At 44.7% G+C, this 26,762-nt stretch overlaps 1 protein-coding gene and 1 long non-coding RNA gene across 3 annotated transcripts in view; one reads left to right on the forward strand and one right to left on the reverse strand.

Moving 5' to 3' along the window:
• Positions 1-4,218: 4,218 nt before the first annotated feature.
• The window catches only part of arhgap35a (Rho GTPase activating protein 35a), a 61,009-nt gene continuing 38,465 nt past the window's right edge, over positions 4,219-26,762 (reverse strand). The window contains exons 3-8 of one of the 2 annotated variants that reach the window (XM_076099915.1): positions 22,126-25,973; positions 17,249-17,390; positions 11,679-11,756; positions 10,181-10,312; positions 8,686-8,791; positions 4,219-8,222 (exon numbers count right to left, since the gene is read on the reverse strand). In XM_076099915.1, the coding sequence (XP_075956030.1) occupies positions 7,730-8,222; positions 8,686-8,791; positions 10,181-10,312; positions 11,679-11,756; positions 17,249-17,390; positions 22,126-25,857 (4,683 nt within the window). In that variant the 5' untranslated portion in view covers positions 25,858-25,973 and the 3' untranslated portion in view covers positions 4,219-7,729. The other variant, XM_076099916.1, reaches the window with a different exon arrangement.
• The window catches only part of LOC142958902 (uncharacterized), a 41,691-nt gene continuing 35,486 nt past the window's right edge, over positions 20,558-26,762 (forward strand). The window contains exon 1 of the long non-coding RNA XR_012956174.1: positions 20,558-20,733. This is a non-coding gene — a long non-coding RNA (uncharacterized LOC142958902). The remainder of the gene's footprint in view (positions 20,734-26,762) is intronic.

The raw sequence follows: 26,762 nt of genomic DNA on the forward strand, positions 1-26,762 counted from the left end.
TTAGGGTGTCTGCAAAATTGGGTTCACAACTCTGCTCTCTGTGGAGTTGTTCTGCATTATGCAGTGTGCGCACTTGACCTGATGAAGCAAAAAACTAGCCACTTTTAGAAAGATAGCGTGGAAATATTACAGCAATATGATCACATAGCAGTAAGGGGCTGGCAAAACCATGTAAACACCTCACAAAACAACTTTAAAATAAGTAAATCACCATTGCAAACACGGCTACAGAGGTCACATTAGGTTGCACGCCAATTAGCAGCCCTTGGAAAACCCCTGCACACTACTGCAAGTTCATCATACTGTATCCTCATGAGTTGTTTTTTTTTTCTGACTTTGGTATATAGTTGTAATGACTTTCAACACTGGTCCTCACGATGCACCTGCAGGTTTGGCACAGATCATTTGACTTATTTCAAACTTTGTTAGCTGTGTCATGTTGCTTTGAAAACTCCTTTACCAAAGTAGTGAATGCCAGGTCGGTTTTTTTTACAGTCTCGAATTTGTCGCTGACAAATGCTGCCGTGTGTTTCATAATGATTTAGTTACTTGAAATCCTTTTTTCATGTGGTATGTTAAAAAAAAGTTGTTACTCAAATTTTGCAACCTTAACGCACCATTATTAAACCCCTTCAACATCCCCAGCAACCCTCGTCACATGGTGCAGATGTCTATGAGCTACAACATGAGCAGATTGCGTTATTCCCCACTCAGATTGATTTTAATGGTGTTTGGACTCCTGGAGATGGTAAAAATAAATAAGCATAGATCTGTGGAAAAGGAGAAATAAGCATAATTGTGTGAGTTGTGTTTATTTTTTCCCTACCTCCTTGATCATCTCACGACCCCTCGGTTTGATACACCAGGGGGTCCCGTCTCCTCTGCTTGGACCAACTGACCTTAAGGACAAAAAGTTTACATTCAGTTAAATTTGAAGAAACATTGCACATAGAGTATATTACAAGCATGCACACCATAGGCTATAGCTTTCTAACTTTGATCTATTATTTAAGCTTGTGGCTCGGATGTTGTCTGTAATACTTGATTTTCCTCCTGGTGATCAATAAAGTTTGATCTTATTTGATCATCTTATACAAATAAAGAAAGCTATAAAGCACAAAATTGGCACACTATATTGTACCCAGTTATAATTTGTAGTCCTGCTATTGTCTACATAAGTATTGATGGTAGTATAACAGCTTGTTGTTATTATAGGAATATTGATCACAGAATACAGAGCATTGCTGAATTTGCACGTAGAATATGTGTTGCAGCCTCCATCATGACATGCACTTCGTCTTTCACCTAGTTCTCCTGTGCCGCCGCCGCATGTATCTAACTAACCCTCGTTATGCCCATTATGCATAAATACATCCGCCAAATAGTTTGAAACGTATCACTTCCCAGCTGGTCAATACGGCTTGTTCCTGGAGCGCCGTCATCAATCGAGCCATCAATATGGAAATACCACTGTGACCCAGACATTAATCAATGGGCTCCTCGGGGAGACGAGGGAGGGCAGGGGCACCTAAAATCATCAATGAGACGGATCGGCCCGCAGTCAGGCTCGGACAGTCCGTATTGATAAGAGCATTTCCACCTGTAGCGGCGCAGAGCCGGGGAGGCAGGCCGCATCTGAATTCAATACCCGCCGCCGCAGCTGCGAAGCTCGAAGCCCAGAAAGACACGGTTGAGCGGAGATACGTGCCTCGACTCATCATAAGACCAGTCTCTTTTTCTCCATATATGTCCCCTTCCTCCTCCTCCTCCTCTCTGTCTACCTCAGAACTTTTTCTTTTTTTTCTGTTTTTTTGTGGTCGTGCCTCGCACTAAATAACCACATCACGCCTCTAATACAGAGCAACAATAGCTTGAAATTAAGTTCTTTGTCTTTATTCCGCGGCTTACTTCGCCGTGCACCACCACCACCACCACCTCCTCCTCCTCCTCCTCCTCCTCCTCCTCCTCTCTCTCCCCACACGATCTCTGGAGTTTAGTCAAACCTATTTCCTCCTCCAACTTCAAACTGTGAGAGAGGGGAAGTGGAGCTCGACATCAATGAGAAACGTCTTCAGACGCTCGTCTCACGCATTCATCTGACTGTGAGCGCTGGATTAAAGCCTCGTCCCACTGTTGACGTCCAAAACCTTAAACCCAAGCAATTAGGTCCACGCTCCTCCCGCGGTTACCATCCGTTACCCGGGTACAGCAGCGCGCTGGTGGATGGGTAGTGTGGGACAAGGCAGCCTCCCAGTGGTGTCTTTGTGTAAGCACAAGGAAAAGCAGCAAAATGCATGTGAAGACATTTGATTTAAGAATAAAAAGGGAATATGAGATAATTGTGATTTAGTTAAGTGGCTGAAATGGGAACAAGCTCTAAAAGCTTTATTCTTTTGTCTCATTTTGTTATTTCCCCTCAAATTAGCTACTAATTATGGCATTCCTGTCAACCCTGAGTGGCTTCGTCCCTACACTGGCCAGTAAAGTAAATGTTGACTATTTGACTTCCAATCAAATCCCACACCACTCTCTCCCTCATGACACTTCTTAAAGGTTAGAGTTCAAGGGTTGTGTGTCCTGTGTGCACACGGGCCTGCCCTTTTCATTCCCAATCAGCCGTTCTCTCGTCATTCTTTTTTTTTTTTTTTTTTTTCTTCCTGAGCCAGAATGGAGAGATGGACCACAAAGGTCATGGACATGGATTTCCTTTGCTTTGACTCAATGAAAAGGTCAGATGAGGGCACCATGAAATGGCAGTGAGGCCTTCACATCGCCCTCACAGGGACCCGAGTCCTTAGGCTACATCGTCCCTGAAAATGGCACAGGAGGGTCCCGTGGGCCGCTGTGATCCCATCTGGTCCCCTGGGTGGCTTTAGTGGCCCTTCAACAGTGTGCAGAGAAAACGGAGACAAAAAACTGTGGTGGAAAGATGAAAGCATTCTGTGTGAAACTAAACTTTGGAAGACTTATAAATGAATGTACACGCGTCTTATAACTGCTACTTAACTGGCAACAGTGTTCCACAAACTGATAAAATGACAGACAAGAGTTTATGGAAATTGCTCTTTACCCACTTTTCTTGTACAGTGATGTATTTAGTAAGTGTGTGTGTGAGTAGGCCCGTCTCTGTAATAGGTCAGAGTTGTTTTGCTCCTCCAAAGCAGCTGTACCTCTGTTGATAGGGCAGAGTGGCCATTAATTGTAAGGTTTGTACCAGATTCCTCCCGTCCACACGAAGTGTTACGACACGGAGCACCAGACTGCTCTCACTTTGGACAAAACATCTGCAAAATGAATGTCACGCATCTTAATAAGGGACTTAGCAAGGAGTTCAGGTGACGATAGAATCTGCCTGTGTTTGATGTGCGCAGGAACAGACTTCTAATTTATCAAGCTAATTAGTTTACAAAATCACAATCCACTGTATAACATATGGAATGTCTCAATTAAAAAAAAATATATATATATATATACTGATTATACGGTTTCATATGATTTTTCTTTTCAGCAATTCTTGCCATCAAACCTCTTACTATTAAACTTTTTCCAGTTATCCTGTAGGTGGTTCCAAGCCACAGGGGGCTGCAAGATGAATCCGAAGGGTTGTAAGATGATTAACAGGGTAAATATAGTCTACTTGTTACACATTTTATTTGATGAGAATTTAAATGAATCTTTATTTTCCTTAAAGAGATCATTTTACCTCTTTTGAGTCTCTAAACCTTTTTAAAAAGTAAAACAACAAAACAAGGACAAACTCACACTTTTGGTAGAACCGGTCACAAACGGTAGACGTATGTGGCCGCCGCGGACGGGTTGCAAGCAGACGTCTCTCTGCTTTATGCTGACACAAGCCAGAACAGGTTGGGAACCACATGTAGACCATTACTGTACCTGCCCTCAATGCACACTTCTGATTTTACTAAGTGGGTTTTGGAATTTGGATGTGTTGCCTCACAGGAGAAGTGATCAGAGCCGTCATATAACGCTGATAAATAGCAATGTATAAGCAGTAGTTTGACAACAAGAAAAAAAAAAAAAAAAACTGAACTCAAGTTCCCCTTTCTAGCTTTTCCAGAGCTCGTCTGAGGTTAATTGAGATTTAAAAGTTGATTAAGACTGAATTACATTAACTGCAGACTGCTCAGGATTTCCTCATCGGTTCAATGTGTCACTAATCACTTATGTGTAAAAAAGAAAAGAGACAAGAAGCAGAAGTTTTACAAGATTTGATTTATTAACTATGATACAGATCACATAAGGCCTTGCTGTATACACCATTCCCATTGAGACAAATTACCATACTCAGCAAATAATGACAGTTTTTTTGTTTGATGTTATCTTTTCACTTTACAGTACTTCATTTCTTTTTTTATTATTTTCAACCCCCCCCCCCCCCCTCCCCTCCCCCATTATTTCTTTATATTTTTTTATCATCTCTTAAATAGTGAGAGTGGTGGAGCCCTCTTCCTTGGTTGGGAAGAAATCATGCACTATACTGGGCTGCTCTCTCAATCGTTCACAAAGAAATTGTTAAAAAAAAAAAAAAAAAAAATGCTTTGTATTTTTTAATTATTAAAATAAAACAAAAAGAAAGTTTTTTTTTTTTTTTTTTCTATCACCACTGACTAAAGGGCAACGTGTTAAACCCCCTAACATACCAATAAACAACCATTTGAATATAGTTTTGCTTGTTTCTCATTTTAACTTAACAGACATCTGTCACCATTGTTGCAAAAAAAAGAAAAGAAAAAGAAAAGCAATGCAGCCACATATCGCTGAACCAAAGTCACATTTTTTTAAATTCAATTGTTCTTCTAAACTGTCACTTTGCTTCCTATCTCTCCCTCGACCCTTTTTTTCCACAGTCTTTGGCTGCCTCACAGTCAGTTCAGTATTAACACATTGATATACACAGGGAACGCCACTGGCCGGCGTTCACACACACACACACACACAAGTACCAGTGGTCACCCCTCCTTCCTCCCTCCGTCTCCCAAATAATGATCCCATTCACCCGTTTGCTGCCTGTCTTCCCTCCCTCTAACCCTCCCCAATCTCTCCTCCACACTCTCTCTGAGGATCAGTGTGTGTAATCTGGACCAGCTAACAGGGTTTACACAGCGGGGTAATGACCGCAAGGAGAACTGCATTCCTCTCCTTCACGTTTATTTGGATCACACGGGTGTCTGGCCGTCTGCCAAGCACAGCTTGCTAGCATGTTCGCTCAAACCCACCCGACCAAACACACGTTCTTAACTCCTCTATCCCCTAATCACACACATACACACACACACACACACGGTAAATAGGTAGTGTTGACTTATAAAAGCTCCTTTAAGAGTTCAGTGATTGGTTAAAAGTGTGTTGTTTTTCCCTCCCTTTGGGCAGAGGACAGTCTGGGGAGACGTGCAGAGATGCAACTCAGGTGTCAGACAGAATAAGTGACCCTGGTGAGCATCTGCTTAACATTAACACGCATAAGTTCACATGCGTGCACACTTTCTCGAGCTCACAGAAACACACACACACACACACACACTTCATAAGCTGCTTCGATCAGGACTCACTCGGCAATTATCCTCGAGCCCCATCTCACTGGTTTCTACGGTGACAGCAGGCCGGGCCGAGGAATTCTGCGATGCTCGGTTGCAGTCATGCAGACGGATGAATGGACTGTCTGTTCTGTCTGCTGTCTCTGCCAGACCCAAGTGTCTCTCTTGGACTAGGAATGACTAGAGGATGTGGTGGCATAACAGTGACAGCAGGGGCAGACTGGTGTCGTGGTCACAACTCTTGCAAAATTATATTTTTTGAGTGCACAGAGAGCAAGTTTGAGTCTTCCTTTCAGAGGTATGATGCGGCGTCCTAAGAGGGACAGCATGCTGACGCCTGGAACAGTGCTAACCAATTACTTCCAACAATAAAAAGCCTCAAGAGGACATTTTATTCACTGCATATCTAATCAACTGCAAGAGCAGAGCCTGAATCTATATAATCTCAATTGATTTGAATCTGATTTAAAACTGCTGTTTTACTCTTACACTTTATGAGCTCTAAAGTTAATTTGACCCGACATGCAGTGATGAAAAATCTTAACAATTGCACCTAATAAGAGAATCTGACACCACACACAAACCACAGAGGAAAATGGTGCTCCGCCCATGCAGTAGTGGAAGTCAGGTTCTGGCTGCAATACCCATTTCTTCCTATAGATGTCAGTGGTGTGCTCCCAGAGTGAGAGAAAGTAGGGTGGACTGACAATAAAGTGAACGGTGGCTGTCATGTCATGGCAGCTCCAATTTAAAATGTGCCTTCAAAGTGCTCAGAAAAGTGCTTTTTGAACAAGGTCCTTGCTGTGGAAACTGCAGAACCGACTCGCTCGTAAAACCACCACAGCGTGAAAGAAGCAACATGACAGGTGAAGGTCCGACACTGGAATTATTCCCACTATCTGCCTAATACAGGGAAGGTTCAGGTAAAACGAAAAAAGGCATGGATATATATGCACACACAGACTGGTAGACTCTCACACAGACACTTACACACAAGGCCACGCATTGAGTGACGTGCCCCTTCCCACGATTCTGTCAAATGAAGGACAAAATAAAACACGCGTCGGGACAGCGGGAATGTAGAATCAAGATTTAGACCGATGAATATATCCAACTGTTTTCTTCATGTGTTCACAAAGTGCATGAGGTTGAAGTTCAAACCAAGAGAGCGAGAAACCAAAGAGGAGACTGGGAGGAGCCTTCCCAGAATGCAAAGGGTGTTTGAGTTCCCATAATCCTTTGCTCCAATTTGCTGCCTAGCCGATCCGGTCTGTTGAGATTTTTTCCTGTGCTTGGCATATTGCCTCAAATGAAACTGATTTTGTCTGTGTGCGTGTTTGTGTATCTGTGTGAGGGGTTGATAGATAAGAATGTGTGTGTGCGTCGCAGAGGACAGAACATCCTGTCGGGTGAGCAGTAACACGTGTTTCTTGCCTAAGTCCTCTGTACAGTGGCCAAATAAACAAACATGTGTTAAGGACTCGCTCTCTGCTACACCTTGTCCCAGCCACAGCCTCCCAGGTAGGTACAGTGTGTGGGCGGATTGCAAAAAAACGTGCGCTGGCCACAAAAACTCCCAGGACAGCTAGAGGCTTAGGGATTGAGGAGAATGGTTGTCGGAGGCACACTGGCCACTGGGTGTTTGTGTGTGTGTGTGTGTGGTGAAGCAATCCCAACATAGCAGAGTTCACATTCCCCTTTCCACTTTACTTCCGAGTCCCTCCCTGAGTCCCTTTAACAGTTACTGGCAACATCGCACTCATTAGTGTGTTTGTGTGTAGGTTCTCTATAAGGCAAGGAGGGCAGGTCTAGGTGAAGTGACACAGAGACAAAGGGATGAAGTGGCGAGGGGGGTAGAAAGATCATACTGCCAGTTCAGAGGCTCTTCAGTGTTCCCCTTTTCTGCCTTATGTGTGTGTGTGTCCGTTTTTCTAAAATTAGCAGAGGCTCAAACGCCCCCTTCTTCTCCCAAACACGTAGGTTTCTCCCTGTACATACTGCATCTCACTCAATCTCTCCCAACTTGTCTTCCTACCTCTGATTCCTATTTAAATTTGTCTTCTTCAATTCCTTCCCAAACTTCCAAATCTCTTATTCTAAACCCTTAAATCTCTCTGAATCTCGTTAGCCGTCTTCTTCGTTTTTTTTTTTCCCTCTTTCCCTTGATCCCTGGTTCACAGCGTGTGTTGTTCCGTAGGGGGGTGATGGGGGTGTAGGGAGGGCGGCAGCAGGGCTGGGATGGGGGACTGGGGAGTAGGAGGTGGGGAGTGGGGTGGGGACTGATGTTGATGGAGGTGGTGGAGGTGGTGGTGGTGGTGGTGGATAGGAGGGCCGTAGTGCGGAATGACTGGAGGGGTGGCTGGGAGGACATAGGGAGTCGGGGACGGAGTCGGCGAGGCTTGGTAGCCTCCAGCCATGCAGGAGTAGGCCGAAGTTCCTCCCCCGGAGGAGAGCGAAGAGGTGGGGGAGCCGGGGAGGCCGTCGGCCAGCGGCTGATTGTAGAAGAAGAAGAAGCACTGGTGGATGAAGCTCTCGATGATTGTCTGGTAGGTGCGGGTGGCAGTCAGGGCGTCCATAGTGGTAAAGTCTGGTCTCATCAGTGTGGGCCAGAAACAGATGGACAGGTTCTCACTGGTCATTAGGTTCAACTTGTTGTTCTGGTTCACCCTGCGCAACACAAAGACACCAAAAAGAGAAATGAATTGGCCTCAAATCCCCACAGTTCAATTACATATTATTATTCCTAAATAGCTTCATTTGAAGGAGGTAAAAGTATTTTATATTTTTGTGTGCCAGATTCGTTTTTTCTCTTATTCTTTTAATCATCTTGTGACAACTCAGATTTTTCTTGGGACCTCTTGGGGGTCCTGACCCACTGGTTGGGAACCACTGATGTAAACAGTTTTGACTACAAAGTTTTCCTAGCATTTATGGAGCAGAGTATTCATCAACACACACATAGAGATAACGCTGCAATAACACAGATAATGACTCAACCCGAGTAAAGCGACCTCTATTCTGTCAGTAAGCTACTTTCGGTGATGTCACTGCTAGGTCACTTGACTGGATGACCGGCAGGGCTAGTCAGCACGGCTGTCAGAGGCAGACTCTAACCCCGTCACTCACTCACTTGTTCAAGTGGCTGGCGACATATTTGAAGACCTCGTAATTCTCCTTGGGGAAGCGGCGCAGGATGTCCTTCATCGTCTGGAAGCGCTGCTCCCTATCATTGATCTCTGAATGGTGGCAGAGAGAGAGACGATAGAGGTTAGAGGAGGGAGGAAAGCGGCTGAAAGGAATGATTAAGGGAATCTATGGCAAAGATGTCGGGGGAGTGAGAGTTAAGATGAGGGGGGCTGGGGAGGGGGCAGTACAACGGCTCTCAAAAAATACGTGCAGAACACAGCAGTACGAGTTTCACACATTTAAGTCATGAAAACACACACATTCAAAAAGGACTACAGTTGCAGTACAAAAAAAAAAAAAAAAATGTTCACCAGACAAAGACCACACACACATTCCAGAAGAGAAAAGTACACCCATCACAATGTCATAGATTACAGCAACTCACACACACAAACACACACTGGGTGTGTTAAGCCTGATGGCAGCGAGGAGGAGTGAGTCAGAAAAGCTGACGTCACCGGCTAACACAGTCCATCCTGTGTGTATGTGAGCGAGGCAGAGAGCCGCAGTGGGAACAGCAGATGTTCTCGTACACTTTGAAAAACATGATTTACAATCGGAGAATTTGAGTTTGTATTCCCACAATGAGGTCAGTGTGGATCAAAAACACATTTCATGCCCAATGACTTAACACAGCCCCAGCTCCTCCTGCTGTACGTCCATCATCGGTCCTCAAAACATAACTTCCTACAGCTTATTTAAAGTAACGTCACCATGACCATGTGCACTAAAAATCCACCCGCCCAGCTTTTTTCGCACCCCTTCTTTTTCTCCACCTCTCACGCCTGACAGTAAGAAAATGCCCGGCACAATTTGCAATTTTCAACCGAATGAAGTCTTTCTCGTCTCTAAACTTGTTTTCACTCTCTCTTCTTTTCCTCTACTGTGGCACAGACTGCAGGAGCTTTATCAGGTCTCTGTCACGGCTGAAGAAGCTCGCCATGGCCGTTAAAAAACACACACACACACATACACACAGAGCTCAGTGAGTGACAGCAGCCTTGCGGCCCGGGTGTAAATCTCTGTGGCGCGATGCAAGACTAAGCTACGCCTTAAATCTCCATTCCAACAGATTACAGGACACAAAGAGAAAAAGAGAGGCCGTGGAGAGCTCAGGAGCACCCTCGTTTATCTCACATATGACTGTTTTCTCATGACTTCATCCGGACCCCGCTATCCCTTCAACATGTGCAATCATCCCAAAATTCTCCTCACACAAGCCTTAAATATTCTCTCCTCCGATCCCCATTTCCTCACGGAGTGGCAAATCTAATTCTCATGGATGGTTTTGGATTGCAAGAGTTTTGCTGGTTAGGTTAAAGAAAAGTTACAGAAAAGGATTTAAGGTCAAATCCAATACACTTCAGGTTTTCGTGCAGAACTCTGCCCCCACATCCCTGAGCCCCCAAGTCCCCTTAAAGCAGAGCCGAAGGACTTACTGAAGGCCTCCACCAGCTCTCCCTGCATGTTGTAGGGCACCAGAGGCTCAGGCAGCTCGGAGAAGAAGGCCTTCATGGCTCCGGCTACTGTGTTCATGGTGAAGTCTTTCTCCACCAGGTCCAGGTTGTGGTCTGGAAAAAGGGTTGAAATGGAGAGAAGACATTTAAAGTACAAAACACACACACTGTGTATATACACATATCATCATTTTACATGCATACAGTAAATAAGAGAGGTGGCTTCAATAATAACGATAATAATAACAATTTTATTATTATTAAGACAGCATGGTGGCTTGACAAATCGATGAACAGGAGTGTTTTATGGAAATAATAGACTTTTATATGAGTTTTGCATGAATGTCATTTAGTCGGTTATTACATTTTCTGGATCAAAAACTGACATTTCGGTCTGGTTGCGTTTCAGGGTTTTATCCATAAAGCCTACTTACGGAATTATTCACCGTTTGTGGTTGTTTTTGATTGTGCACACAACTTGTAGACAAGCCTGGTCTGTTCAATTCAACATTTAATCAATATGAATAGAAAGCATACAGCATCTTCGGTGATACCATATGATCCTTTAGTTTAATAGAGAGAGTGAACCGCAGACTCTTATGAAGTAGATTTAAGCCGAGAGAGACCGGTCAGGCAGCAACACCACTAAAGAGGCCCTCAAGCGCGCGTGCGTGTGTGTGTGTGTGTGTGCGCACAAGAGACTTAATTAAAAAAAGTAATTTTCTGATAACTTTCTACTTTACAAAAGGTAGTGTGTGTAGAAAGATGAGAGGCTGAAAAAAGTAATAGAGATACGGTTAGTGAGTTCTTGAACAGTCCGAGGAGAGATCCCATTTTGAGAGTTCCCAAAGTGCGCGGCTCCTGATGCCGCTTTGTCCTGTAATGAGGTATCTGAATCTTCACGGGGCTGTTGAAGTGCCATCTTCAGTATGGCTATGAGACACCTTCGCTGTAGTTTCACCTGGAATGTCTTGTCCCATCGGCCGGAGGCTCAGAATGATTCAACGCAGGGCTTCAACTCTGATTACCTGAGTTGGATTTTAGGCTCAACCAGGCGTGGATGCACGCGTACACACACACACACACACACACTCACTCATACACACTCACTCATACACAGGCCACGTTGCTCTGCTATCTATCTCGGCAGCGACACGCTTCATTAACCAAACCAATCTGGAGGTAATTAACTGCCCACAGCAGGTAGACACATGCATGGAGTCGCACACGACATGCACACGTGTGAAAATGTGTACGCACGCAGGAGCAGGTACAAGATAGAGGAGGCAAGCTCCGCAGTCTAAAAGGAAGTGAAGGCCAATTCGCTCTGTAGAATTAATGCTCCCCGGTTAATGAAGGGGGCCGAGGTTTGTTATAGATAGAAGCAGCCATACATACGCACGTCTTTGTGGCCTTTTCGCCACAGCTGAAGCGAGGATGAGCAGGTGTACACTTGTACTGTAGGTTGAAAGTAACGTACCTTGGTCAAATTGCCGCTGCATGCTCTCCATCTCTGCCTTGTTCCCGCTGACCCTGTAGAGGCCTTCTGTGCTCAACCCTAGTAGAGAGAGAGAGAGAGAGAGAGGAATGTCATTATCACAGTGTTCTTTTCATGAGTCTAATTTGCAAATATCAAATATTTATAGTCGCTGGTCAATCACCACCAATAACTATTTGATGTATCACTATGCTACTTATAGATGCACTCTGAAGGCCTAAAAAAGTAGAACTGCTCTAATGGCCTCTCCCTATGTCCTCTTCCATCTAGACACACTATTAGCTCTATTTATTAAACCCATAAAGCACCGTTTTATCCGACACACGCATAAGGAGACTACCGGCACATTAAGAGGGTTACAGACAACCATCTAATAGTTCAGACAACAAAAACATTTAAGTGGCTGCAATAAATAATACTGCAGCAAATTAAAAGATGCATTTAAAAAGGTGACTTAACAAGAGCTCTCCATTCATCACTATAACGATACAAGACAAAAGAGCGGGAATCCAACAGTCTGCTACTTTTCATACAAATGCTGCCTTCCCGTTTCTCTCGCCTCTTGATTAAATATGTATTTTTCAATACTTTTAATGGCTCACACCCGCAGCAGTGGAGTACTGGTTGTTAAATACTTGTTAAAGAGGCCTGTTGGATTTTATTATTATTAGTGTTTACAGCAATAATTCATCCCGTTATACTCTAATAATCTAATATCGTCAACAGTTTCAAAGTTTTAACAGCGAACTAAAATCTCCCGCATTGATTTTTCTTCGCTCTTGAAGGCCTTTTTAATTAATTCTGAGATCTTTTTGTTGAGCTGACAACCACCGACTAAGCTAATATGTACTGTAGTCTCATGCTGCATAATTTCATTTTATGCGAAAGAATAAAGCACAATAGAAGTTTAAAAACTGTCGACCCTTCAAAATATTTTAAGTTCAGCAGCAGAAAGCACGTCTTCTACGGCCCAGCGTCGGTTCTTATTTTGCATATCATATCACACATATGAGACTTACTAAATACTCCCTGAATTGAGTAGCGGTGGTGGTTTGCAGAAGGCTTAACCTCTTAAGTATTTTTTCGCAATACATCCATGTTCTCAGAAATGGAAAACACAACAGTGAAAGGCACACGGATAGCTGGTGGGAATGAAAGCTCACTTCATTCTACTTAATTCTTTTCCCAGTTTATGGAAAGATAAGGTTCCAACTCCCGCCCTTGAAATTCTCTCTTCGTTCACATTTTGGTGGAGATTCAGGGAGACAAAGAGCAATCCAGAGGGAGTGAAGGAGATAAGGAGTGGCAGAAAAAGAGGGCGAGATAGAGAGGCAGGGAGGAAATGAGAGAGCTCTCAGTCAAAGCATACAGCATCGATCGCCTCCTTCTACCAATCAATTATCCACAAAAGCTTTTCTAGCCAGAGACACTAGGAAAACAGGGATGGGAGGAGAGATAGGAGAGTAGTGTAGCAGTGGTGGGGAGAGAGTGTGAGCGATAGGGGCAAAACGGGACAAGCACCCAAGTATGAGAAAGATAGTGGGGGGGGGGGGGGGGTGAGGATGCATAGGAGTGAGGGTCAGGACTGATGAAAGAGAGAATGATAAATAATAAAGGGATTAAGATAAGGAGGGATCTATAGAATGTGTTTGAAACAACGCAGCATATCAAAGATGGAGGTTGCAGGAGAATGAAAATAATGGAAGAGGAGCCACAAAGCATTGGGAGGGTGGGGGGGGGAGTGAATGGCTGACGAATAGAAGACTTTTACAATGATAGAAATGATGACAGGTGAGCTCTCCAAAACAAACAACAGCATCCTCTTCCTCTGGGGTCAACGTAAATAGGATTTCTTCTTGTGGCAAACAAAGGTTTTCTTCTACATCATCTAAGAATTTCGTTAGAAAATGTAACAACTAATCAACTAATACCTTTTCCATTCTTTTAATCTATACTACTATCATTACTTTCATCTGCTTCTCGAGCTCATACCAGCAGAAGCCGAACATTAAAACCATCAATGGTGCCTTCACAGCTTCCGGCAGCACTCAAGTGCGCAAAAACACACCTGTGAACCTGCAATCGCACAAACCCCGAGAGGGCGATAAATGCCCCTGCAGTTAGCGGCTGTGCTTCTCCAGCGTGTTACTATCTGACAACACTCCAGCTGATCCCAAATCAGCCCAGGCCCCAGCGGCTGATTTCATAGTTCATCATGGCTGGGTGCTGCCCTTTACGTCGCTATGGAGGCTCCTACCGCCAACACACACACACACACACACACACACACACACACACACACACACACACACACACACACACACACACACACACACACACACACACACACACACACACACACACACACACACACACACACACACACACACACACACACACACACACACACACACACACAGCCAAGAGAGAAAGCCAGAGCTGAGAGATAAGAGCAGTCACAATGGATTGATTTTATAACGCTGCTTCTCTACAAGCTCAGAATGCATGAAAATAACACAGAAATACCACATCTACTGCTATTATTCTCAGGGACAAAGGGAGTGAGCTGGGAAGCACAATTAAGAGATCCAACAAAGAAATAAGACTTTTGAATAGAAACATAAAAACAGAAAACAAGTTTTACTTCAGTGGCTCTTCTGTGTTGCCTCTAAAACATATAACAAAATAAGAAAATCCATAAATTCAATGTTTTGTGACTAGTAAATCAACAATTTGGCTTCGTCTGAGGGCAAACAAAAATTTCCATCACATAGACCAACATCTTCATCGGTATATGAACACGAGACTGTAAGAGGATTGTGATATTTAGTAAGTTAAGAATAAAGGCAGGAGGTAAGGGGGAAGGATGTCTGTCAAAGCTGCAGGTCCAGGGTCAGCCTCTCGAGGTCACTCATTATGAGCTCACTCTGTAGTGACAAACAGTGTCTGCACTGAATGGCAATTTCCGGTGAGTGCCATTATACCCACAGATTGTAGACACAGATATTGTACAAGTAAAGTCTGACTTACAGCGACTACAATTGAAACTAAATAGCACATTGTAACTCATTTCCCCTTGCAGTCGCAGTAATTGTCTGTCTGGGTGTGCCATTCTGTACTGCATGTGTTAGTATGTAAACAAAGCATTTTATGTGCGCACTCTTCTTAGTTCCGACCGTGTGACGTGTGAGGCTACACTTCACACACACACACACACACACACACACACACACACACACACACACACACACACACACACACACACACACACACACACACACACACACACACACACACACACACACACACACACACACACACACACACACACACACACACACACACACACACACACACACACACACAAAGAACTCAGGAGCAAGCTGAACACACACAGAAAAGAGCTGAGCCCAAACATTCTTCCAATTTCCCACCTTGTGATATCGATCGGACAGAGGGAGCTATGGGGCAGAACATTACCTTGCTACCTCCTGGCGAAAACACACCCTGACACACACACACACACAGTATGCTGACAAGAGGAAGGAGAGGCAGATATGAAAAAGCGGGGGGGGGGGGGAGAATAGCAGGAAAAAAAAACTGTGAATTGAGAGAGGTGACGATAAGACGGGGAGAAACAGAAATATGGGTTAGGAAGAAGATGAAAGAAATCAAATCTGACAAGTGAAGGTACTCGTGGAGACAGAAGGAGCAGGATGACTGGATCGGGAGAAAGCAGCAGAGAAACAAGGGCACAGGAGGAAACAAGGGGATTAGGCGAAATACTAAAGGAGTGAGTGAGGGTAAGAGGTGTATGCACACAAGTGTGTGTGTGTGTGTGTGTGTGTGTGTGTGTGTGCGTGTGTGTATATTAACGCATATTCAACCAGTTTTTTCTCCTTCATCCAGAACTAAGTACCGCCGAGTCTGCTCCAGTTAGCACCTGAACAGGGGGAGGTGAAATCTAACGTGATGCCTTGTTATCTAGCGCTTCGCCCCTATACTCCTACACAGAGGAAGGCGGTGGATGTTTTGTAAGGCCGCCACAGTAATCCACAAATACAGAGTCTGTAATCAGGACACAGATCACAGCGGAATGCAGTGGCACGTCAGTAAGCAGACAGCAAAGGTTTCGGCAAACGCGCATGCAACTCACTTCATGGAAGGTAATGAAAAGACAACTTAAGCAACTGTGAATCATTAAAAACTTCAGTATTCTTAGACCCGGTAATTTAAGGTAAAATAGACGGATTCAGAGATGGTTCCTGAGGCTAGATGTTAAGCTGTGTTGCGTTTATTAGCTCTTGTGGATTTTTCGAATATGTACAGATGCTCAGTTTAAATAAAACTTGTAGAAAACACAATAAAACAGCCAACTAATCAATAAAAAGATGTTTGGCAGTAGAGGGGTGAAAAACCGACTCATGATTTCAGTATCTAAAAATCCTGGTTACAGCCCAGCGAAGAATAAAGTAAGACGTGTTCAAATATCTACACACACTCGTGGACCCTAAACTAAGTCGCCCCTGGTTTAGTTTAACAGCTGGTGGCAGACTGAGAGACAAGCTGGCAGTCCTGGGGCAGTGGGACACCAGCACAGCCTGGCAGGGGGTGGCAAGGTTAGGAGAAGCTATCCAATCACATCCGTGCTCTCAGTACTCCCAGGGAGGAGAGGAGAGGAGGTACGGGGGGGTGTGGATGACTGGTGGCGACAGCCTGAAAACCTGTTAAACACAATTGAGCACAGACTCTAATCCACACAAAGTTCAAGGTAAATCTAAGAAGATGAGAGCATTTTAGTTCAAATACGTGGAGCCATTTTAATGTCATACTCCATGACAAATATATTTGTTGCTTGAATTCCCCCTTGGTTTTTCTCATCATAACATTGATCTGAATGAGGCTCCGATGACTCTTTTTAAAGTTAGCACAAAACACTGACTGTAACCCACAGAAGCCAGCATGATCGGCTTGATGTTTTTACTTGAACCAGTTTGGGAGTTGCCACACAAATAATACTTGCAAAACTTGTACTATGCATATACAAATAAGGAACCGGCTTCACCCGTGGATCTTATCGCACCTCGCTTTGCTTTACTTTTATGAGACGACTATTTAGGTTATCAAAAAAGTAAAATAGCAACCCCAACCTGGTTCGTGTCCCTGGAGGTGCCCACCTATAAAGTCTACAGCTCAGCAAAGCACTAGCATTGTTGTCAAGCCTGAACAAAGAGGAACGGAGACACAAAAGAAAGCACAGACGCATGTGCACGTTGACACAAAGGCTGTGATTTAAGGAGGACCAGAGAATCATCATTGCGACGAAGACCACAGTACGTAAGAATCCCACCAGGGAGGGATGAGGATTAAGATAAGGAAATGTAGGGTAATGAGGAAAAAAAGAGCTGAAATGAGAGCGGTATAGCACACACAGAGGCAGAATGGATCCTTTGAAATCATTTCAAAACACTTAAATGACTGAAAACAACAGCCTGATTGGACTCCATTAAGCGTCTGTACTCCTTGTTATGTAAAGTGAAACAGATTCTTACCTGTTGTTTCAATGAAACGGATGCACTTCTCAATGAAGACTGGGATCGGCCTCTCAGGAGAGACCACGGTGGCCAGTGGGATACCAAAGTAGTTGCTCTCGATGGGTTTGGAGATGGAATGCCTGGGTTTGGGTCGTGGTTTCTGCAAAGATATGATCGAGAGGAAAGAGAAGATTGGTAGGAGCACTCGGAGACTAAATCTAACATTATTTGAGCTGCTGACACACATTTCCAAAACGACACTAAGCCTAGAGGAATTGTTCTTGAAATGAGTCGATATAGATGGAAAGGACCGTATTTAATAACTGTTTATGTTAGTATCTGCTTGAGCAAAAATATGAAGACGCGCGCGCACGCACGCACACACACTTTAGTATCTTAAACTGATAAGTAATCAAACATTCCTGACTTGAACCCTGTTCTGTGCATAAATGAGATACACATCAGTTCCTCCATCACTCTTATCTCTTCATCGTTATCCTCCTTCCTTCAGAGTTCTGTGCTTCTCTTTCTGCATTGCAGCTCTCAGATAATCAAACTCTCTTATTCATTGTTTAATTACTTTGTAACTCCTGTTATTCTCCTGTTAAGACTCAGACCGCTAATGCACTCCTGCAACATTCTCTGCCTGCCTCCGTAAGGCTGAGGCATCAGCAGTAATTGTACTGCACTTTAATGGTGTTCAGCGGGAATGTTTTGAAGGCCCCTGAGGCCTGGATCTCTAGTAAGTCTGTCAGCCCCCCGGAGGCTCTGCTCTGGCAGGCAGGGTGGTGAGGCAGGGATGCACGGTTGGCTGGGCACACAGAGAGTGGGAGCAGTGCAGGCCTGACAGACACAGACACAGGAAAGGAGCAGAGGAGTGCTCATTAGAGAGAAGGAGCACGGCGTGCCCTCTGCTCCAGATACTGGCCTCACTGCACTCCAGCAAACATTTTCGATAGCACATATATACACACACTCACTCACAGCGGTATTCAAGGAAACAAGCAGGGAAACACTAATTAATACTGAGCAGATTAACAGACTCACCTGGACTTTTTTTTTTTTTTTTTTTGTTCGAACATTTAGTGAATTTATTCTGTTGTTAGTGTGCGTTACCTTTCAGCTGGCTTTCGCTTAAACGAGCAAATATTATTAGCCGATACGTGATTATTACAGATAAAACATTACCAGTTACTATGTTTGGAGATACATATAAGAGATGGAAGAGTAAATTAAAGCAATACATGTTGTATTGGTGGCATTCCAATGTATATACATTTTCCCAACTTAAAATGTATTATATTTTATTACATTTGTAGCATTATTAATGCGTCATTTTAAGTTAAAATTCAAAATAACTTATATTTTAATGTTGAACGTCCAAATTGTACCGTTATATTTACTGTTTTGGTCAGCTGTCATTGTATTCTACAGTATTGACATCAGTATTGGCCTCAAAGATCCAGTATCATCCATGATTGATGAGTGTTTAATGATAAACTGTAGAAAAAGGGGGCAGAGTCGCTACTTCACCCGTCAACTGGGTGCCAAGTGTCAGGAAAAACAAAATGTCAACGATAACTCGATAACGCCGACTGGCTTAAGAGTCTGCACTTCAGTCAGCGAGGCCCCTGAGCTGCTGATGAAGGCTCTGCGCTGAAACACATCTAGGGTAAATAACGGCTGACTTTCCCAGCAAATCAACAAATGTTATCCAGTATATCTTTCTATGAGACCCAACATGAGCAGACTCCTAACTGGAATTCCTTCACTCATCACTCCCGGCTAACTCCCCTGCGGCCCTGCCCGATCCCCTCTTTGACGCTCCCTTTCTCAACGTACAGACATCCCTTATACTTGTGGCTATTAGCTGAACATCTGCGCATACATAAATGTGCAGTGTGTATCCACACGTGCACAAAACACTCACATGAGGCTTTAATTGGATTACAGGGGTAGTAATAATAGATGTGACACTACAAGACAACAGCCTCTGTGGTGGTAGAGAGCTGTGCTGTCATAACTCACTGCCAGTTTGGTTTGTAGCTCCATGTAGCAGCTCATAATTTATTTGTGTCCTATCACACTGACTGTGTTGTATATATATGTGCCCTATCTCAGTTTAGCAGACTGTCTCTATACCCCCCCCCCTTCTCCTCTCTTCCACCCACTTTTCTCTCTCACTGTCTTATCCCCCTGCAGTTCTGCCTTCTGGACAATCCTTTTAGTTGCTGACTGAGACAGGATATGTTGCCAGCGCTGAGACCTCTACTGCGAAATACAAACAAAACACATCCTTAATAATAACATACAGACACCATGGTGAGCGTTTACATGCACTGTAGGCTGCTGAAACACAAAGCCGCAATCAAAAAGAAACAGTTCTATCATAACTCTTATTTCTCCCCGGCTCCATTTCATTTTCTTTCCGTCGTCGTGTTTTCTGTTTTTCTTTTGATTGTCTCCCTCCCTCTTATTTTTTTGTTTGAGGACACTAGACTGGAACTAGGTGACTGAGGAATTTAAAGCATCCCTCTTGCTGGCTGAGGAGGTTTGAAAAAAAGCTGCAGGAGAGAGAGAGAGAGGAAATGTTTCCGGCCTCTCGCTGAGGGAGGGCGGGCGGGACAGAGACACAGTTGGTCATTGCCCGAGGTGAAGGGGGTGTTAAAACAGACTCTAAATCTACTTTCAATTATTTGTTCCTACCCGTCATGACTCGGGAGTGGTAGACGGGCTCCCTAAGGCTCTGACTAGGAAAGTCTTTACAGTGCATGAACCCAAACCGTCACCCTAAACCCAACTGTCTTGTTTAACCCTTGCAAGGCACTATAACAGGAACGGCTGTTTCTATACCAACCTTGAGTTACTGCTGCAACACGTCTACCCGAGATGACCAAATAACTCAAGAACATGCCAGCTATCCTAAAGGGATTTTAGACTACAGCATATTGAAAATTGACTTATCTTTGAGACAGCTGCTTAGAAAATCGGCGATGGAACTTGATACAACCACAATTAAGCCATTATGGCCTTTAACACGGATATCCAGATTCCAGACCTACTGTAGGGCAAAATTTAGAGGCACTAATTACAAGAAACTGATCTAAATTCAGCTGGCTTCAATTTTCTTGTGGATTTGTTTTGAAACGAGCCTAATAATGTGTCATGTGATACTTTATTGATCCCCCTTGCCCCCAGGAGGTCAGAGCACAGGGTCAGGTAAAAGTCAGCGCTAAAGGAGCTTGTTTACCTGCCAACAAGAGGGCTTGAACTGGGCTGTCCAATTCATCGGTAGCCTGTCCTTGCACACTTCTTTCAGAAGGACAAATGGCCCAGAGCACACTATGTGCCAAGTCAGTTAGTGCATAAAGGAAATAACGTGGTTTCGGCAGTAAGGAGCTATGTGAGAAGACAGCCTTCATGCAGGTACTTGGACATCACAGCTGAGTGTGTGTGATAACATTAATCATCCCGCCTCCTGTTCCACCCAACTGACAGCCATGGTAATTATCACAGACGCACAACATACAAAGCTGTAACTCTTATTCAGCTGACACTTCTGTAACACGCCATGTGTGTGAGTGAACAGCATTCCAGGCCGATAAGCCTAACAGAGTAAGGTCAAAACTATCGTCACACGTGTGGGAGACAAGCATAGAAAGAAACAGGACAGGGGTAGACAGAGACTGACGATAGAGAGATATGAGGACCACATAATGGGGGGGGGGGGGGAGACAGAGTAGAAAGTATGAATCAGCAAGAAGAGAAGAAAACAGTGTTAATATGAGAGAATGAAAGGAAGGAAGAAAAGAAAGCCAAGACAGGGGAGAATTTTGGCGTCTAAAGAACAAGCTGACCAGCCTTGGCACATACTTCCCTGCAGTACCACAACACTGAACAGTAAACAACACTGCCTTAACCTGACGACACTGATGTCAATCACTAGATCATTAACGGCAAACACGCTGCACCGTTGGCAACCGAGTTGTAAACAATGCGTAGTCGTACTACTAGCGAGGCTTGAAGCAAGGTGACTGCACAATGTGGTACTGTAAATTATAATTAAGGAGTGAAGGACTACATGGCTGCGATTCTCACACATTTAGTTTGTTTGCTGAACAGCAGGGGTGTTTACAGCTAATTTGCTGAGGGTATAACATTAGTTTTTATTTCTCTTCATGTATCGCTACAGCAAGAATTGTAAGATGGATGTTGATGCTTTCAAAATCTTGCTAAAATAAATATCAAACATCATTTTGTCAGCTCTCGTATAATGGGAAACATGATGCTAACCAAGCAGACATGCACACAAGCACAAACAGATAAAACCACACAGTGTGCTACTCTGGTTCTGTCCCTATTCATTAAGAGTTTCTGCCTTCTAGTATGAAAGTTTAGCGACTGGAGCTTGTCTCTTTTTCCTCTGATTATTTGGCTAGTTTAAAGAGCTCTCACACAGTCGTCCGGGTCAAAAATAGCAGACATGCTTTCAGGCAAACTCCTACGGTATGGCTTGTTTTCACTGATGTAACTACAGAGAGTAGAAAGAGTATACTGAAATCATTCCTCCACTTTAGTAATTAACAGTTATCCACCAAAGCAAACAGGTGTTGAATCTCAACCAACTATTTGTACTAAGGATTATGGACAATTAATCCATTCTGTCCTTAAACCAATACATGTGTATTTATACACTGCAGACAAATTTGTATAGGCGAGCATCCAACATCCAGTCAGTCATAAGTTACAATTTATGTCTTTGGGAATAGTTAAATCAACCAATTAAAATGAAATGTTGAAAATGAAATTTAAGATTTAACAGTATTTTAGTAACAGCTTTGAGACTCAAACATCAATCATATCTCACAGAAACAGATGGATGCACAAACACTAACCTTCGTATTTCTGCGCAGGCTCTTAAGAATATTTCTTCTTTTGGGGTCCTCACTCTCCTCGATGGAGTTGTCTTTTTGGGCTCCTCCCTCATCCTGGTTAACCTTGGGTGGACCTATCTCATCATCACTGCCTATGGAGAAGCTCGTCCTAAAGCTGCTGAACTTGCCAAGCCGTTTGGATCTGTCTCTGTAAAGCATGGGCTTTACCCCAATGGCGGACAACTTTCTCCTTCGCTCCAGCGAACTGCTATCGGCCTCACTGTCTGACCCATTCCCCCCAGCACTCCCGTTGGAGTGACCTTTGTTGGCATTGCGGATAGTGATAATCTTTCCTTGTGTGCTGTCATGAGGGACGGAGTAAATATTCTCCTCTTCTGTGGGTCGAGGTTTGCTCACAGCATCCATGGGCTCAGCGTAATCTGAGGGGTCATAGCCACCATCGCTACCTGGAGCCCAAGTGACAGCTTGGGGCAAAGAGCGGCGGTTGGTGCCACCCTGCTGGTCCATGTAGGGGCCGAGGTTCACCTTACGGACAGGCTTGGGCTTCACTTGTGGAGGAACCTTGTTGTTCAGCTTGCTCTCAAAAGTGCTAAGCTCAGAAATAACAGAGAAGGTGTCACTTGAATCCAGATCTGGCAGCTTGAAGCTTCCCAAGTGGGAACTGAGGCTGCCATCCTCCCTGAGGGTAGGGTAAGGTGGTGATGGATCAATATCGTCCTCTGAGTCCATAAGAATACTAACTGGACTAGGAGAGCCACAGCGAGGGCTGATGCTCTCATTGGTACATGCCTCAGCCACATTATCATACATGTGTGTGGCCTCAACAATAGTGCACTTCTCTACTGCCTCTTTGAGAAAGGATTGGAAAAGGTCTATCTTATGAAGCCCCCCTACTACCCCACCATGTCCACATATCACTGTGTTGAACCTGGCCTCTATTTCATGGGCTAGTTCCTCTCCTTGACTGACCTGCTCCTTAGCTGACTCCGAGTCTGACAGCTCCATCTGGCTCTCCCCAACTGCCAGCAACTGGACTGGGATGATGTCTTGGACCTCACACAGGAAAGCACATAATGTCTCCATAGAGGCCTTGCGGCGAGCAGAGTAAACTGCAATGTAGCCGTGGACCAGCTTGGTCTTGCGGAGCGAGAATGAGGAATGAAAGGAGAGTAGCGACAGCTCAATATTCAGCCTCTGACCTCCTATACTAAGATCCAGCAAAACCGAGGTGCCAGTGCTGAGGTTAGCAGCAGGACGACAATGCTGGGGCAATAGGAAAGGAGCAAGCAGCTGGTCTATGTCGTACGTGTCTCCACACATCAGGCACATGACTATCCTCAGGTCTGCCTCTACCACTGGCTGGGACTGAGAGTCTCTGAAGGCAGAGGATGGAGGGGGTAAGGGAGGGGAGCTGGTCCCTATGCTTCTCCGTGATTCTAAGAGGCCCTTCAGCATCTGGTTGATCTGCCTCTCATTGACATTGCGACCGTAGCCCACGCCTGGAGAGGCGGGGTCTAAGTAGGCACACTGCAGCTTTCCAGCCACCTGCTGCCCTTGTTGGATAAGAGTCTGAGCTGTCTCCCCCCCAATATCTCCAATGGACCCCACTCCCCGCTTGGTGACCAGAAGGAGGGACAGCGGGGGTTGAGCTAAGCTGTTTTCCCTTTCCCTTCTGCTTATAGTTGACTCCCTAATCTTCTCTAAACTCTCGACAACATAAGAGAGGGATTCCTTTGAGTTGTACAAACACAGGCAACCATGAGGTGTAAAGGTTGGTGTGTGGAATGAATTGACTGGCAGACGTACGTTGCCCTCTATGGGACGAAGGGCTAACTCATACATCTTGCCATCTAACACGTACCGGTCGTCACTGGTGCACATGGCCCTTATCTCATTTGCCATCTCTCTGGCTAGCCCATCTTTACCGAGGATGACAAGATTTATCCTTTCAGCCCTCCCCAAATCCAGTCTTGAACTATCTGATGATGGGTAGCGGGTAGGGAATCTGTTGGCCAGTATCTGCTCTATCTTACTGTCCACACAGTGGGGATTGTTGGGACAGGTGTCCTTTGTAGGGTGGTAGACAAAGTGGATATGTTTTAATACCAGAGCATCCCTTTCTGCCTGCAGCTTCTGCAGGGCTTTAAACCTTTGCTCCTCACCCAACACCTCCTGAATGGCTCCCATTTTCTCTTTACTTGGCTTTGCATCCACTTCCAGCTCATAAAAGAGCTCAGAGTATTCAAGAAGTAGTTCCTGAAAGTCCTCTTTGGCTCGGTCAATAATTTCCTTCTGGTGTTTGTTGTAGATATCCAGATATTCAGCCTCATCCAGCCACTGGTAGAAGTCTTCATTCATGATGAAGCTTCGGGCCTCCTCCCAGGGTTTCCCTGGTGTGATGAAAGGAGAGACGCTTAGCTTCTCCTTGAACTCCCATCTCATCTCAGCCCGCTTGCGCTCATTCCTTAGCATCTCCAGGTGGGTCTCATAGATAGCTTCAGCTGCGGGCGTCTCCAGGAGGTCCTGGGGGATTCGATCATCCTCCATTTTATCAATGTGTGTCGTGGTCTCCCAAGGGGTGTCATCTAGCACTATAAACCATTGGATGAAATCTCTCTTTGTCTCCAGGACTTTCTGAACTCCAGACCAGCTGAGGTGGTCTATCACATCCAACTCTGGTAACAGTATAGACAGGGCCTGTGGTAGAGTACTAAGATAGGCCTTCCTACGTTTCTCTATGTGGTCTTGTTTAAGTCTATGCACATGCTGCTGGAAGAGCTTCTTGGCTTTAGCTGTCCCCTCAAGAAAAACGTAGTCCTTGTACTCAGGGGCAGACTGCATGCGACGACTGACTGTGAGCCATGCCTCATTGTGGTTCTTCACGATTCGGTTGACCAGCCACTCATAGCGGTCTTTAGCTGAGGCAATCTGTTGACTCTGCTGTTTCAGTGCCTCAAAGTAGGGAATGATTTTGGGCTTTCCCCTACCCTTGTCTAGTAGCTGAATCAGTGTAAGAAAGGCAAGTTCAACATTGACATTAGATCGTGCTGATGTTTCCACCACCTGTAGGTTCTTCTTGGCTAGGGCAAAGGTATGTGAGTCTTTAATATAGCGCTCAACTCCTTCATCACATTTGGTGAGGACCAGTACAACAGGTTTCTTCGTTTTGGCTAGCTGGTTGTACAGGTTGGTAACAAACTTCATCTGGTCCTCAAAGCTACGGTTCATACCCCTGCTAACATCCACACAGAGTAAGAAGCCATCCACCATAAGCTTGCCTTCAGGCATCTGTTTCTGCTCAAAGTCCTGCTCCAGCCCCAGCTGATCTGTGCAAAAGTACATCAGCTTCTCAGCCGAAGCCAGCTTGGTGGAAGCTGCCCTCTTGATGTAAGGCTGGAGCGCCGTGCTTCGGTGCGGCTGGAACGTCTGATCATCAATGAACTCTGTCTGCTCCACCACATTCATACGGCATTCGGGCCCCTCCTCCAAAATCCGCCCGGCCTCTCCCCAAAACAGGAAGTGGTCATTGTTCACCACACGGCCTCCAAAGTCACTGGTGCTGAGAACAGAGGTGTGGTCTAGGTAGAAGTCATCTGCACTTGGCCGGACAAAGCGGTTACACAGGCAAGACTTGCCCACACCACATTGGCCTTTCTCCTTCTCCGTGCCGGACAGCCCAATCACGACCAGGTTGTAGGTGGGTGTCCGCACATCTTGCTTTTTGGCCATCATCAATGCTGGCAGAGGCTCATCCTGCCATGCTGGCCAGTAGCTCTAGGGAGAGGAAAGGACTGCCAGGGAAAAAGGGGTTTCCATGCAAGAGTATCTCACTGGGCTGGTGTCTGGCCCTGCATGATAGATAGAGAGAGAAAAATGGAGAGATATAATTAATCAACAGAAATACAGAAGAAAAACACATTCCAATGACAGGCTTTATTATTAGAGAGCTATTGTGTCACTCATCTAAATTCCTTCTGCGCACCTATGTCCTGTTAATAATGTTTAATCTGTGATCCTATTTCTCTACTGAATGTTTCCTGAAAAGATTGAGGTCAGTGGCAAAACTGCACATTACTTAACCCAGCTGTAGCTCAGTAAAAGGCAATTTTTCATCATTTACCTCATTTCATTTTTATACTGCCAGGACTGCACTGCTAACAATGGTGCCTTCCACATTTCATTCCTATGTTCGTTGAGACTCTGTATGTGTTTTGGCGTATTATCCAACATCTAACACTATGGTTAGTCGTCTCACTGCCAGTAGCGGTAGAATAAAGTTGGGTGGAGTTTTCGATATTGCAGAAACAGACATATTAATAATGTGCACACAAACACATGCACCACCACCACACACTTGTGAAAACCGGCTCACTAAGCTCCCTGCACCCAAAATGAAAGACACACACACAAGAAGATGAAAGCAGATAAGTGTTCCAGAGCTAAAGTTACTAATTGGCCAACTAGGGAAAGCCATCTGCATTTTAAAAGGCTGCACTGCCTGTTGGCTGACTCGTCTCCATCAAAAACATGTTTTCCTATGTTTCTCACTATACAGCACTCTGCAAGCAAATCAGACTTGCCTGATGCACCATCACTAATGTCTCAACATATTTACCTACAGTAGATGAAGGAAAATA

This window comes from Anarhichas minor, unplaced genomic scaffold (assembly GCF_050575085.1).
Source record: "Anarhichas minor isolate MPS153535 unplaced genomic scaffold, ASM5057508v1 ptg000026l, whole genome shotgun sequence".
Lineage (NCBI taxonomy): Eukaryota > Metazoa > Chordata > Actinopteri > Perciformes > Anarhichadidae > Anarhichas > Anarhichas minor.